General features: G+C 44.9%; 1 protein-coding gene across 3 annotated transcripts in view; it reads right to left on the reverse strand.

Moving 5' to 3' along the window:
* LOC129851522 (integrin alpha-7-like) overlaps positions 1 to 12966 on the reverse strand; it is a 124694-nt gene that overhangs the window by 38438 nt on the left and 73290 nt on the right. For all 3 annotated transcript variants that reach the window (XM_055918147.1, XM_055918146.1, XM_055918148.1), the window contains exons 9-15: positions 8670 to 8731; positions 8273 to 8442; positions 6829 to 6978; positions 6609 to 6724; positions 5293 to 5476; positions 2004 to 2158; positions 1660 to 1737 (exon numbers count right to left, since the gene is read on the reverse strand). In XM_055918147.1, the coding sequence (XP_055774122.1) occupies positions 1660 to 1737; positions 2004 to 2158; positions 5293 to 5476; positions 6609 to 6724; positions 6829 to 6978; positions 8273 to 8442; positions 8670 to 8731 (915 nt within the window). The remainder of the gene's footprint in view (positions 1 to 1659; positions 1738 to 2003; positions 2159 to 5292; positions 5477 to 6608; positions 6725 to 6828; positions 6979 to 8272; positions 8443 to 8669; positions 8732 to 12966) is intronic.

Genomic DNA, 12966 nt, shown 5'->3' on the forward strand with positions numbered 1-12966 from the left:
ATGGACAGAGGGTTAATGGACAGAGGGATAATGGGTTAATGGACAGAGGGTTAATGGACAGAGGGTTAATGGACAGAGGGTTAGTGGACAGAGGGTTAGTGGACAGAGGGTTAATGGACAGAGGGTTAATGGACAGAGGGTTAATGGACAGAGGGTTAATGGACAGAGGGTTAATGGACAGAGGGTTAATGGGTTAATGGACAGAGGGTTAATGGGTTAATGGACGTGGGTTAATGGACAGAGGGTTAATGGGTTAATGGACAGAGGGTTAATGGACAGAGGGTTAATGGACAGAGGGTTAATGGGTTAATGGACAGAGGGATAATGGGTTAATGGACAGAGGGTTAATGGACAGAGGGATAATGGGTTAATGGACAGAGGGTTAATGGACCGAGGGTTAGTGGACAGAGGGTTAATGGACAGAGGGTTAATGGGTTAGTGGACAGAGGGTTAATGGACCGAGGGTTAATGGACAGAGGGTTAGTGGACAGAAGGTTAATGGACAGAGGGTTAATGGACAGAGGGTTAATGGACAGAGGGTTAATGGGTTAATGGACAGAGGGTTAGTGGACAGAGGGTTAGTGGACAGAGGGTTAATGGGTTAGTGGACAGAAGGTTAATGGACAGAGGGTTAATGGACAGAGGGTTAATGGACAGAGGGTTAATGGACAGAGGGTTAGTGGACAGAGGGTTAATGGGTTAGTGGACAGAAGGTTAATGGACAGAGGGTTAATGGACAGAGGGTAAATGGACAGAGGGTTAATGGGTTAATGGACAGAGGGTTAGTGGACAGAGGGTTAGTGGACAGAGGGTTAATGGGTTAGTGGACAGAAGGTTAATGGACAGAGGGTTAATGGACAGAGGGTTAATGGACAGAGGGTTAATGGGTTAATGGACAGAGGGTTAGTGGACAGAGGGTTAGTGGACAGAGGGTTAATGGACAGAGGGTTAGTGGACAGAGGGTTAATGGACAGAGGGTTAATGGACAGAGGGTTAATGGGTTAATGGACAGAGGGTTAATGGACAGAGGGTTAGTGGACAGAGGGTTAATGGACAGAGGGTTAGTGGACAGAGGGTTAGTGGACAGAGGGTTAATGGACAGAGGGTTAGTGGACAGAGGGTTAGTGGACAGAGGGTTAATGGACAGAGGGTTAATGGACAGAGGGTTAATGGACAGAGGGTTAATGGACAGAGGGTTAATGGGTTAATGGACAGAGGGTTAATGGGTTAATGGACAGAGGGTTAATGGACAGAGGGATAATGGACAGAGGGTTATTGGACAGAGGGTTAATGGACAGAGGGTTAATGGACAGAGGGTTAGTGGACAGAGGGTTAATGGGTTAATGGACAGAGGGATAATGGGTTAATGGTACCATTGTTTACTGTGGCAGACTGACATAGAGTACTGAATCACAGAACTTGGCCCTGTTCAAATACCTCTGGAAAGTATTCCATCTTTCCTATCCTTTCTTCCTGGGACATTTATTGTTTTCCATGTTCTTTTCCTTCTGCTTTCACTTATCCAGTCATGTTGGATTAGTGATGATTTCAAGGAAATGAAGGAGGAAGGGAAGGAGCAAAAGAGAGAGAGAGGGAGAAGTGATGCACTAGAGAAGCAGTGGACAAATCAGTAGTGATAACCTAGAGTTCAGTACCTACCCGCTGACAGCCAGAGGGAGCTCTATGATGACTTTAGCCACGGCTGTGACAGGGGCCAGGTCTGGCTGTTCACTGATACTGAGGAGGAGACAACCCACACATAGTGAGGACACGTTACATCCCAGACACGAGGAGGAAACTAACACTGAGTTAAATGGACCAACTGCTGAGGAGAGACACATGTAGACTCTTACGTTTCCTGGACACATATTAAGCTCAGGAACAAGAAGCATTTTCAGATTATCGATTGAGTATTTTTTAAGGCCAGGTCTAGGTTATTTTGGGTCCTAGAGACCGGCTCATTCAGAACCTAAACTTCAAGTAGTTTCCCAGCCAAGACTTACGTGGCCAGCAGGAGGTTGACAGTGAGTTCCGTGGTCTCTATGGTGATAGCAGACGTGCTGAGGAGGATGTAGAACATCAGGATAGAACCTCTCTTCAGGGGGTTTCCCAGCTCGCACTCTGCCTGAGAGCCGTTCTGATTGGCCTGACACACCACCTACACACAGGAAACAGGAAACACAGTCAGGATCAACAGAGTTCCATTACCTCAGGATTGATGGGAGACAGTAGCCAGTTAACTCAGGATGGATGGGAGACAGTAGCCAGTTAACTCAAGATGGATGGGAGACAGTTAACTCAGGATGGATGGGAGACAGTAGCCAGTTAACTCAGGATGGATGGGAGACAGTAGCCAGTTAACTCAGGATGGATGGGAGACAGTAGCCAGTTAACTCAAGATGGATGGGAGACAGTAGCCAGTTAACTCAGGATGGATGGGAGACAGTAGCCAGTTAACTCAGGATGGATGGGAGACAGTAGCCAGTTAACTCAAGATGGATGGGAGACAGTTAACTCAGGATGGATGGGAGACAGTAGCCAGTTAACTCAGGATGGATGGGAGACAGTAGCCAGTTAACTCAAGATGGATGGGAGACAGTTAACTCAGGATGGATGGGAGACAGTAGCCAGTTAACTCAGGATGGATGGGAGACAGTAGCCAGTTAACTCAAGATGGATGGGAGACAGTTAACTCAGGATGGATGGGAGACAGTAGCCAGTTAACTCAGGATGTATGGGAGACAGTAGCCAGTTAACTCAGGATGGATGGGAGACAGTAGCCAGTTAACTCAAGATGGATGGGAGACAGTAGCCAGTTAACTCAGGATGGATGGGAGACAGTAGCCAGTTAACTCAGGATGGATGGGAGATAGTAGCCAGTTAACTCAGGATGGATGGGAGATAGTAGCCAGTTAACTCAGGATGGATGGGAGACAGTAGCCAGTTAACTCAGGATGGATGGGAGACAGTAGCCAGTTAACTCAGGATGGATGGGAGACAGTTAACTCAGGATGGATGGGAGACAGTAGCCAGTTAACTCAGGATGGATGGGAGACAGTTAACTCAGGATGGATGGGAGACAGTAGCCAGTTAACTCAGGATGGATGTGAGACAGTTAACTCAGGATGGATGGGTGACAGTAGCCAGTTAACTCAGGATGGATGGGTGACAGTAGCCAGTTAACTCAGGATGGATGGGAGACAGTTAACTCAGGATGGATGGGAGATAGTAGCCAGTTAACTCAGGATGGATGGGAGACAGTAGCCAGTTAACTCAGGATGGATGGGAGACAGTTAACTCAGGATGGATGGGAGACAGTTAACTCAGGATGGATGGGAGACAGCTATCTCAGGATGGACGGGAGACAGTAGCCAGTTAACTCAGGATGGACGGGAGACAGTAGCCAGTTAACTCAGGATGGACGGGAGACAGTAGCCAGTTAACTCAGGATGGACGGGAGACAGTAGCCAGTTAACTCAAGATGAACGGAAGACAGTAGCCAGTTAACTCAGGATGGACGGGAGACAGTAGCCAGTTAACTCAGGATGGACGGAAGACAGTAGCCAGTTAACTCAAGATGGATGGGAGACAGTAGCCAGTTAACTCAGGATGGATGGGAGACAGTAACCAGTTAACTCAGGTTTGATGGGAGACAGTAGCCAGTTAACTCAGGATTGATGGGAGACAGTAGCCAGTTAACTCAGGATGGATGGGAGACAGTAGCCAGTTAACTCAGGATGGATGGGAGATAGTAGCCAGTTAACTCAGGATGGATGGGAGACAGTAGCCAGTTAACTCAGGATGGATGGGAGACAGTGGCCAGTTAACTCAGGATGGATGGGAGACAGTAGCCAGTTAACTCAGGATGGATGGGAGACAGTAGCCAGTTAACTCAGGATGGATGGGAGACAGTAGCCAGTTAACTCAAGATGGATGGGAGACAGTAGCCAGTTAACTCAGGATGGATGGGAGACAGTAGCCAGTTAACTCAGGATGGATGGGAGACAGTAGCCAGTTAACTCAGGATGGATGGGAGACAGTTAACTCAGGATGGATGGGAGACAGTTAACTCAGGATGGATGGGAGACAGTAGCCAGTTAACTCAAGATGGATGGGAGACAGTAGCCAGTTAACTCAGGATGGATGGGAGATAGTAGCCAGTTAACTCAGGATGGATGGGAGACAGTAGCCAGTTAACTCAGGATGGATGGGAGACAGTAGCCAGTTAACTCAAGATGGATGGGAGACAGTAGCCAGTTAACTCAGGATGGATGGGAGACAGTAGCCAGTTAACTCAGGATGGATGGGAGACAGTAGCCAGTTAACTCAGGATGGATGGGAGACAGTAGCCAGTTAACTCAGGATGGATGGGAGACAGTAGCCAGTTAACTCAGGATGGATGGGAGATAGTAGCCAGTTAACTCAGGATGGATGGGAGATAGTAGCCAGTTAACTCAGGATGGATGGGAGATAGTAGCCAGTTAACTCAGGATGGATGGGAGATAGTAGCCAGTTAACTCAGGATGGATGGGAGATAGTAGCCAGTTAACTCAGGATGGATGGGAGATGGTAGCCAGTTAACTCAAGATGGATGGGAGACAGTAGCCAGTTAACTCAGGATGGATGGGAGATAGTAGCCAGTTAACTCAGGATGGATGGGAGATAGTAGCCAGTTAACTCAGGATGGATGGGAGATAGTAGCCAGTTAACTCAGGATGGATGGGAGATAGTAGCCAGTTAACTCAGGATGGATGGGAGATAGTAGCCAGTTAACTCAGGATGGATGGGAGACAGTAGCCAGTTAACTCAGGATGGATGGGAGACAGTAGCCAGTTAACTCAGGATGGATGGGAGATAGTAGCCAGTTAACTCAGGATGGATGGGAGATAGTAGCCAGTTAACTCAGGATGGATGGGAGATAGTAGCCAGTTAACTCAAGATGGATGGGAGACAGTAGCCAGTTAACTCAGGATGGATGGGAGATAGTAGCCAGTTAACTCAAGATGGATGGGAGATAGTAGCCAGTTAACTCAGGATGGACGGTAGCCAGTTAACTCCTCTACTGATGTAACCATGCATAGGGCCCTGAGTATTACGTGACCAAAGTTAGTCAGGGTTATTCCTGGCTGGGTCACAGGGTTAGATCCACTCTTGGCTCGTAGTGTTGTACTTCCTGGTTAATTAAAAGGTACCGTATGCGTGTGTGGGCTCTACTTCTACAAGCTGTCTTCAGCTCAGCACCCCTTAACAAGGACTTCACTTTTATACAGACTACAGAGTAATGTAGTGTACCTGTTGTCCCCTGAAGCCAGAGTAGGACAGGGTGTCTGGCAGGGTGACCACTAGCTGGGCAGCATGGGCATCGTCACCGTCCTTCTCAGGGTACAGAGAGTCAGAGGGCACGTTGGTGACGGTCACCTCCATCACCACGGACCTCTGGTCAGACAGAGAGAAAACTGACACCTCCTCATCATCTCTGGATATGAGAAGAGAATGAGGAAATAGATATGACGGAACAGAAGAGGTGAAACAAAATGGTGGAATGATACTGTACCACATCTCAGGAGGGAGGAGGATGTACACATTTATAAACCTGTGTGTGGGTCAAGCCCTGAATGCTGGGTGTGACAAAACACTTATTTTTACCGCTCTAATTACATTGGTAACCAGTTTATAACAGCAATAAGGCACCTCGGGGGTTTGTGATATATGGCCAATATACCACGGTTAAGGACTGTATCCAGGCACTCCACGTTGCGTCATACATTAGAACAGCCCTTAGCTGTGGTTTATTGGCCATGTACCACACCCCCTCGTTCATTATTAAATACACAGAGGAACAGAATTTTTATTTTTAAAGCAACTCAGTCCGGCTTTAAATGTACTATTGAAAGTTGTAATAGTAGAAAGAACAAGGTGACTTTTAGTAGGTGACATTTAGGTGACATCATCAGTTCCTCTTGTCATGTCAGACATTACAGACCTTAGAGAGCTATGTATTACTGGTCAGTCATGTCCAGATTAACTAGCCCATGTCAGACATTACAGACCTTAGAGAGCTATGTATTACTGGTCAGTAGCTAGCTAACTAGCCCATGTCAGACATTACAGACCTTAGAGAGCTATGTATTACTGGTCAGTAGCTAGCTAACTAGCCCATGTCAGACATTACAGACCTTAGAGAGTTATGTATTACTGGTCAGTAATGTCCAGATTAACTAGCCCATGTCAGACATTACAGACCTTAGAGAGCTATGTATTACTGGTCAGTCATGTCCAGATTAACTAGCCCGTGTCAGACATTACAGACCTTAGAAAGTAATGTATTTCTGGTCAGTCATGTCCAGATCAAATAGCCCGTGTCAGACATTACAGACCTTAGAGAGCTATGTATTACTGGTCAGTAATGTCCAGATCAACTAGCCCATGTCAGCTAACGTTTTTTCATTTAGATTTTTTTTCGCCCATAGATATTGTTGTAATTTGTTGTCACTTTTTTTGTTTACATGAATACACATTAGCAATGGCACAAGGAGAGATAGCTCAATGCCTCATCTCTGGATATGAGAGAGGGATTAGGCAATATAAAAATGTGTATTCCTACTAACTTTGGCAGAGGGGTGAAGAGGTCAGAGGTTATAGGTCGGGTTCCAAACTGGTAGGTCAACTTCAGGTTGCTCTGACAGATATTATCATCACCACAGCCTTCCCTCAGGAAATTCACCTGCACCATATCAGACAGACTTAAAAAGATAAATAAAGGCAAAGACATCATTTTGATTTGATTTTGATTCTGATGAAAGTTGATCGTGTTGGTGTGGAACTGACCTCAGAGCGCAGGGTGTTGGAGGTGGTAACACCCAGTACGGGAGGCAGTGTGTGTTGTTCCTCTGGGTTAGTGTCTGAGGACAACATGGGGGGTCTGATAGTGTGGGTGATGGCCAGGGTGATGGGACGCAGCTTGTCACGGATATTCTCCTGCACCGGAAAGAATGATTCAACGATTTTTCAATGAGATTATATTTTATGGAAGTCAATTGGCATCTATCTGACCTGGGTTTAATTCATGTTTGTTTTCATTCGGGATTTATTCAACTTTTTCAGGCTACTATTATCTTCATCAGTTCTGACAGAAAAGCAAATTAAAGCCCATCTGAAACACTATTTCTTCCCTGGGCTGGAACACGATGCAACATCTAAAGCAACAGAGCTTTACCAACAACACCAACAACAACACCAACAACACAACAACACCAACAACACACCAACAACACCAACAACACAACAACAACACAACAACACACCAACAACACCAACAACACAACAACACAACATCACCAACAACAACACAACAACACCACAACAACAACACCACAACACCAACAACAACACAACAACACCAACACAACAACAACACCAACAACACAACAACAACACAACAACACACCAACAACACCAACAACACAACAACACAACATCACCAACAACAACACAACAACACCACAACAACAACACCACAACACCAACAACAACACAACAACACCAACACAACAACAACAGCAACACACCAACAACACCAACAACACAACAACAACACAACAACACACCAACAACACCAACAACACCAACAACACAACACCAACAACACCAACACCAACACAACACCAACAACAACACAACAACACCAACAACAACACAACACCAACAACAACACAACAACACCAACAACAACACAACAACACCAACACAACAACAACAACACAACACCAACAACACCAACAACAACACCACAACACCAACAACAACACAACAACACCAACACAACAACAACACCAACAACACCAACAACACAACAACAACACAACAACAACAACACAACACCAACAACACCAACAACACGACAACAACACAACAACAACACAACAACAACAACACAACAACAACACCAACAACACCAACAACACAACAACAACACAACAACAACAACACAACAACAACAACACAACAACAACACAACAACAACACAACAACAACACAACAACAACACAACCACAACACAACAACAACAACACAACAACACCAACAACACAACAACAACAACAACACAACAACAACACAACAACAACACAACAACAACAACACCAACCACAACACAACAACAACAACACCAACAACACAACAACATCAACAGCACCTACAAAAACAACAACAACAACAAAAACAACAACACAACAACAACAACAAGCATCAGTTCTGGACTATCAGCCCTTACGTGTAGTTGGAAGGTGGCGCTCCGGCAGGCGGGATGGCGTTGACCCTTCAGCTCCACCTCATCAGTGTGTGTGTACTCCGCCTCCTGTGCACTCCGACCCAGGAAGCTAACACGGTGGGGCAGGCCCAGCTTCCTGCGCTCGGTGTCAGCCTCGAAGAGTAGGACCAGGGCTAGAGGGGAGGGACGGAGGGAGGGGAGGGAGGGGAGGGACGGAGGGAGGGGAGGGACAGAGGGAGGGGGGGGGGCGGAGGGAGGGAGGGGAGGGAGGGACAGAGGGACGGAGGGAGGGGAGGGACAGAGGGAACAGCTCAGCTCATTTGAAGCACAGAGTGACTGAAGTAACAAACATCATTCAACAAAGAAAGAATAAGTGTTTCTAAACAGAGGTGTAACTTACTGATGTCTGGTGAGTAGGACTCTGGATATGCAGTGTAGGTGAAGCACACTTTGACCTCCACACTGTTGACAGAAAACAACAGAGTTGACCGAGGCAACTGAAACACAATAGCCTGGGTGCCAGTCTTTTTCTGCTTTCACTAACTCTTTCACGGTTAGCAGAAGGTGAAAAGAAGACTGGCAACCAGGCTATATGAACACAAAAAAAGACTGGCAATCAGGCTATATGAACTCAAAAGAAGACTGGCAACCAGGCTATATAATCACACAAGAAGACTAGCAACCAGGCTATATGATCACAAAAAAAGACTGGCAACCAGGCTATATGAACACAAAAGAAGACAAGTGAATGTGACCAGGCTATATGAACACAAGAAGACAAGGGAACGTGACCAGGCTATAGGAACACAAAAGAAGACTAGTAACCAGGCTATATGAACACAAGAAGACAAGTGAATGTGACCAGGCTATATGAATACACAAGAAAACAAGGGAATGTGACCAGGCTATAGGAACACAAAAGAAGACTAGTAACCAGGCTATATGAACACAAGAAGACAAGTGAACGTGACCAGGCTATATGAACACACAAGAAGACAAGGGAATGTGACCAGGCTATAGGAACACAAAAGAAGACTAGTAACCAGGCTATATGAACACAAGAAGACAAGTGAATGTGACCAGGCTATATGAACACAAGAAGACAAGTGAATGTGACCAGGCTATATGAACACAAAAGAAGACTAGTAACCAGGCTATATGAACACAAGAAGACAAGTGAATGTGACCAGGCTATATGAATACACAAGAAGACAAGTGAATGTGACCAGGCTATATGAACACAAGAAGACAAGTGAATGTGACCAGGCTAAATGAACACAAGAAGACAAGGGAATGAGACCAGGCTATATGAACACACAAGAAGACAAGTGAATGTGACCAGGCTATAGGAACACAAGAAGACAAGTGAATGTGACCAGGCTATATGAACACAAGAAGACAAGTGAATGTGACCAGGCTATAGGAACACAAGAAGACAAGTGAATGTGACCAGGCTATATGAACACAAGAAGACAAGTGAATGTGACCAGGCTATATGAACACACAAGAAGACAAGTGAATGTGACCAGGCTATATGAACACACAAGAAGACAAGGGAATGTGACCAGGCTATAGGAACACACAAGAAGACAAGTGAATGTGACCAGGCTATATGAACACAAGAAGACAAGTGAATGTGACCAGGCTATATGAACACAAGAAGACAAGGGAATGTGACCAGGCTATAGGAACACACAAGAAGACAAGGGAATGTGACCAGGCTATATGAACACACAAGAAGACAAGGGAATGTGACCAGGCTATAGGAACACAAAAGAAGACTAGTAACCAGGCTATATGAACACAAGAAGACAAGTGAATGTGACCAGGCTATATGAACACACAAGAAGACAAGGGAATGTGACCAGGCTATATGAACACAAGAAGACAAGTGAATGTGACCAGGCTATAGGAACACACAAGAAGACAAGTGAATGTGACCAGGCTATATGAACACAAGAAGACAAGTGAATGTGACCAGGCTATATGAACACAAGAAGACAAGTGAATGTGACCAGGCTATATGAACACAAGAAGACAAGTGAATGTGACCAGGCTATATGAACACAAGAAGACAAGTGAATGTGACCAGGCTATAGGAACACAAAAGAAGACTAGTAACCAGGCTATATGAACACAAGAAGACAAGTGAATGTGACCAGGCTATAGGAACACACAAGAAGACAAGTGAATGTGACCAGGCTATAGGAACACACAAGAAGACAAGTGAATGTGACCAGGCTATATGAACACAAGAAGACAAGTGAATGTGACCAGGCTATAGGAACACAAGAAGACAAGTGAATGTGACCAGGCTATAGGAACACACAAGAAGACAAGTGAATGTGACCAGGCTATATGAACACAAGAAGACAAGTGAATGTGACCAGGCTATATGAACACAAGAAGACAAGTGAATGTGACCAGGCTATAGGAACACAAAAGAAGACTAGTAACCAGGCTATATGAACACAAGAAGACAAGGGAATGTGACCAGGCTATAGGAACACAAGAAGACAAGGGAATGTGGCCAGGCTATAGGAACACAAGAAGACAAGTGAATGTGACCAGGCTATAGGAACACAAGAAGACAAGTGAATGTGACCAGGCTATATGAACACAAGAAGACAAGTGAATGTGACCAGGCTATATGAACACAAGAAGACAAGTGAATGTGACCAGGCTATAGGAACACACAAGAAGACAAGTGAATGTGACCAGGCTATATGAACACAAGAAGACAAGTGAATGTGACCAGGCTATATGAACACAAGAAGACAAGTGAATGTGACCAGGCTATAGGAACACAAAAGAAGACTAGTAACCAGGCTATATGAACACAAGAAGACAAGGGAATGTGACCAGGCTATAGGAACACAAGAAGACAAGGGAATGTGACCAGGCTATATGAACACAAGAAGACAAGGGAATGTGACCAGGCTATATGAACACAAGAAGACAAGTGAATGTGACCAGGCTATATGAACACAAGAAGACAAGGGAATGTGACCAGGCTATATGAACACAAGAAGACAAGGGAATGTGACCAGGCTATAGGAACACAAGAAGACAAGTGAATGTGACCAGGCTATAGGAACACAAGAAGACAAGTGAATGTGACCAGGCTATATGAACACAAGAAGACAAGTGAATGTGACCAGGCTATATGAACACAAGAAGACAAGTGAATGTGACCAGGCTATAGGAACACACAAGAAGACAAGTGAATGTGACCAGGCTATATGAACACAAGAAGACAAGTGAATGTGACCAGGCTATATGAACACAAGAAGACAAGTGAATGTGACCAGGCTATATGAACACAAGAAGACAAGGGAATGTGACCAGGCTATATGAACACAAGAAGACAAGTGAATGTGACCAGGCTATAGGAACACAAAAGAAGACTAGTAACCAGGCTATATGAACACAAGAAGACAAGGGAATGTGACCAGGTTATAGGAACACAAGAAGACAAGTGAATGTGACCAGGCTATATGAACACAAGAAGACAAGTGAATGTGACCAGGCTATATGAACACAAGAAGACAAGGGAATGTGACCAGGCTATATGAACACAAGAAGACAAGGGAATGTGACCAGGCTATAGGAACACACAAGAAGACAAGGGAATGTGACCAGGCTATAGGAACACACAAGAAGACTAGTAACCAGGCTATATGAACACACAAGAAGACAAGTGAATGTGACCAGGCTATATGAACACACAAGAAGACAAGGGAATGTGACCAGGCTATATGAACACAAGAAGACAAGTGAATGTGACCAGGCTATATGAACACAAGAAGACAAGTGAATGTGACCAGGCTATAGGAACACAAAAGAAGACTAGTAACCAGGCTATATGAACACAAGAAGACAAGTGAATGTGACCAGGCTATAGGAACACAAAAGAAGACTAGTAACCAGGCTATATGAACACAAGAAGACAAGGGAATGTGACCAGGCTATATGAACACACAAGAAGACAAGGGAATGTGACCAGGCTATAGGAACACAAAAGAAGACAAGGGAATGTGACCAGGCTATATGAACACAAGAAGACAAGTGAATGTGACCAGGCTATATGAACACACAAGAAGACAAGGGAATGTGACCAGGCTATATGAACACAAAAGAAGACAAGGGAATGTGACCAGGCTATATGAACACACAAGAAGACAAGTGAATGTGACCAGGCTATATGAACACAAAAGAAGACAAGGGAATGTGACCAGGCTATATGAACACAAGAAGACAAGTGAATGTGACCAGGCTATAGGAACACAAAAGAAGACTAGTAACCAGGCTATATGAACACAAGAAGACAAGGGAATGTGACCAGGCTATAGGAACACAAGAAGACAAGTGAATGTGACCAGGCTATATGAACACAAGAAGACAAGTGAATGTGACCAGGCTATATGAACACAAGAAGACAAGGGAATGTGACCAGGCTATATGAACACAAGAAGACAAGTGAATGTGACCAGGCTATATGAACACAAAAGAAGACAAGGGAATGTGACCAGGCTATATGAACACAAGAAGACAAGTGAATGTGACCAGGCTATAGGAACACAAAAGAAGACTAGTAACCAGGCTATATGAACACAAGAAGACAAGGGAATGTGACCAGGCTATAGGAACACAAGAAGACAAGTGAATGTGACCAGGCTATATGAACACAAGAAGAC

Source organism: Salvelinus fontinalis, chromosome 3 (assembly GCF_029448725.1).
Source record: "Salvelinus fontinalis isolate EN_2023a chromosome 3, ASM2944872v1, whole genome shotgun sequence".
Taxonomy (NCBI): domain Eukaryota; kingdom Metazoa; phylum Chordata; class Actinopteri; order Salmoniformes; family Salmonidae; genus Salvelinus; species Salvelinus fontinalis.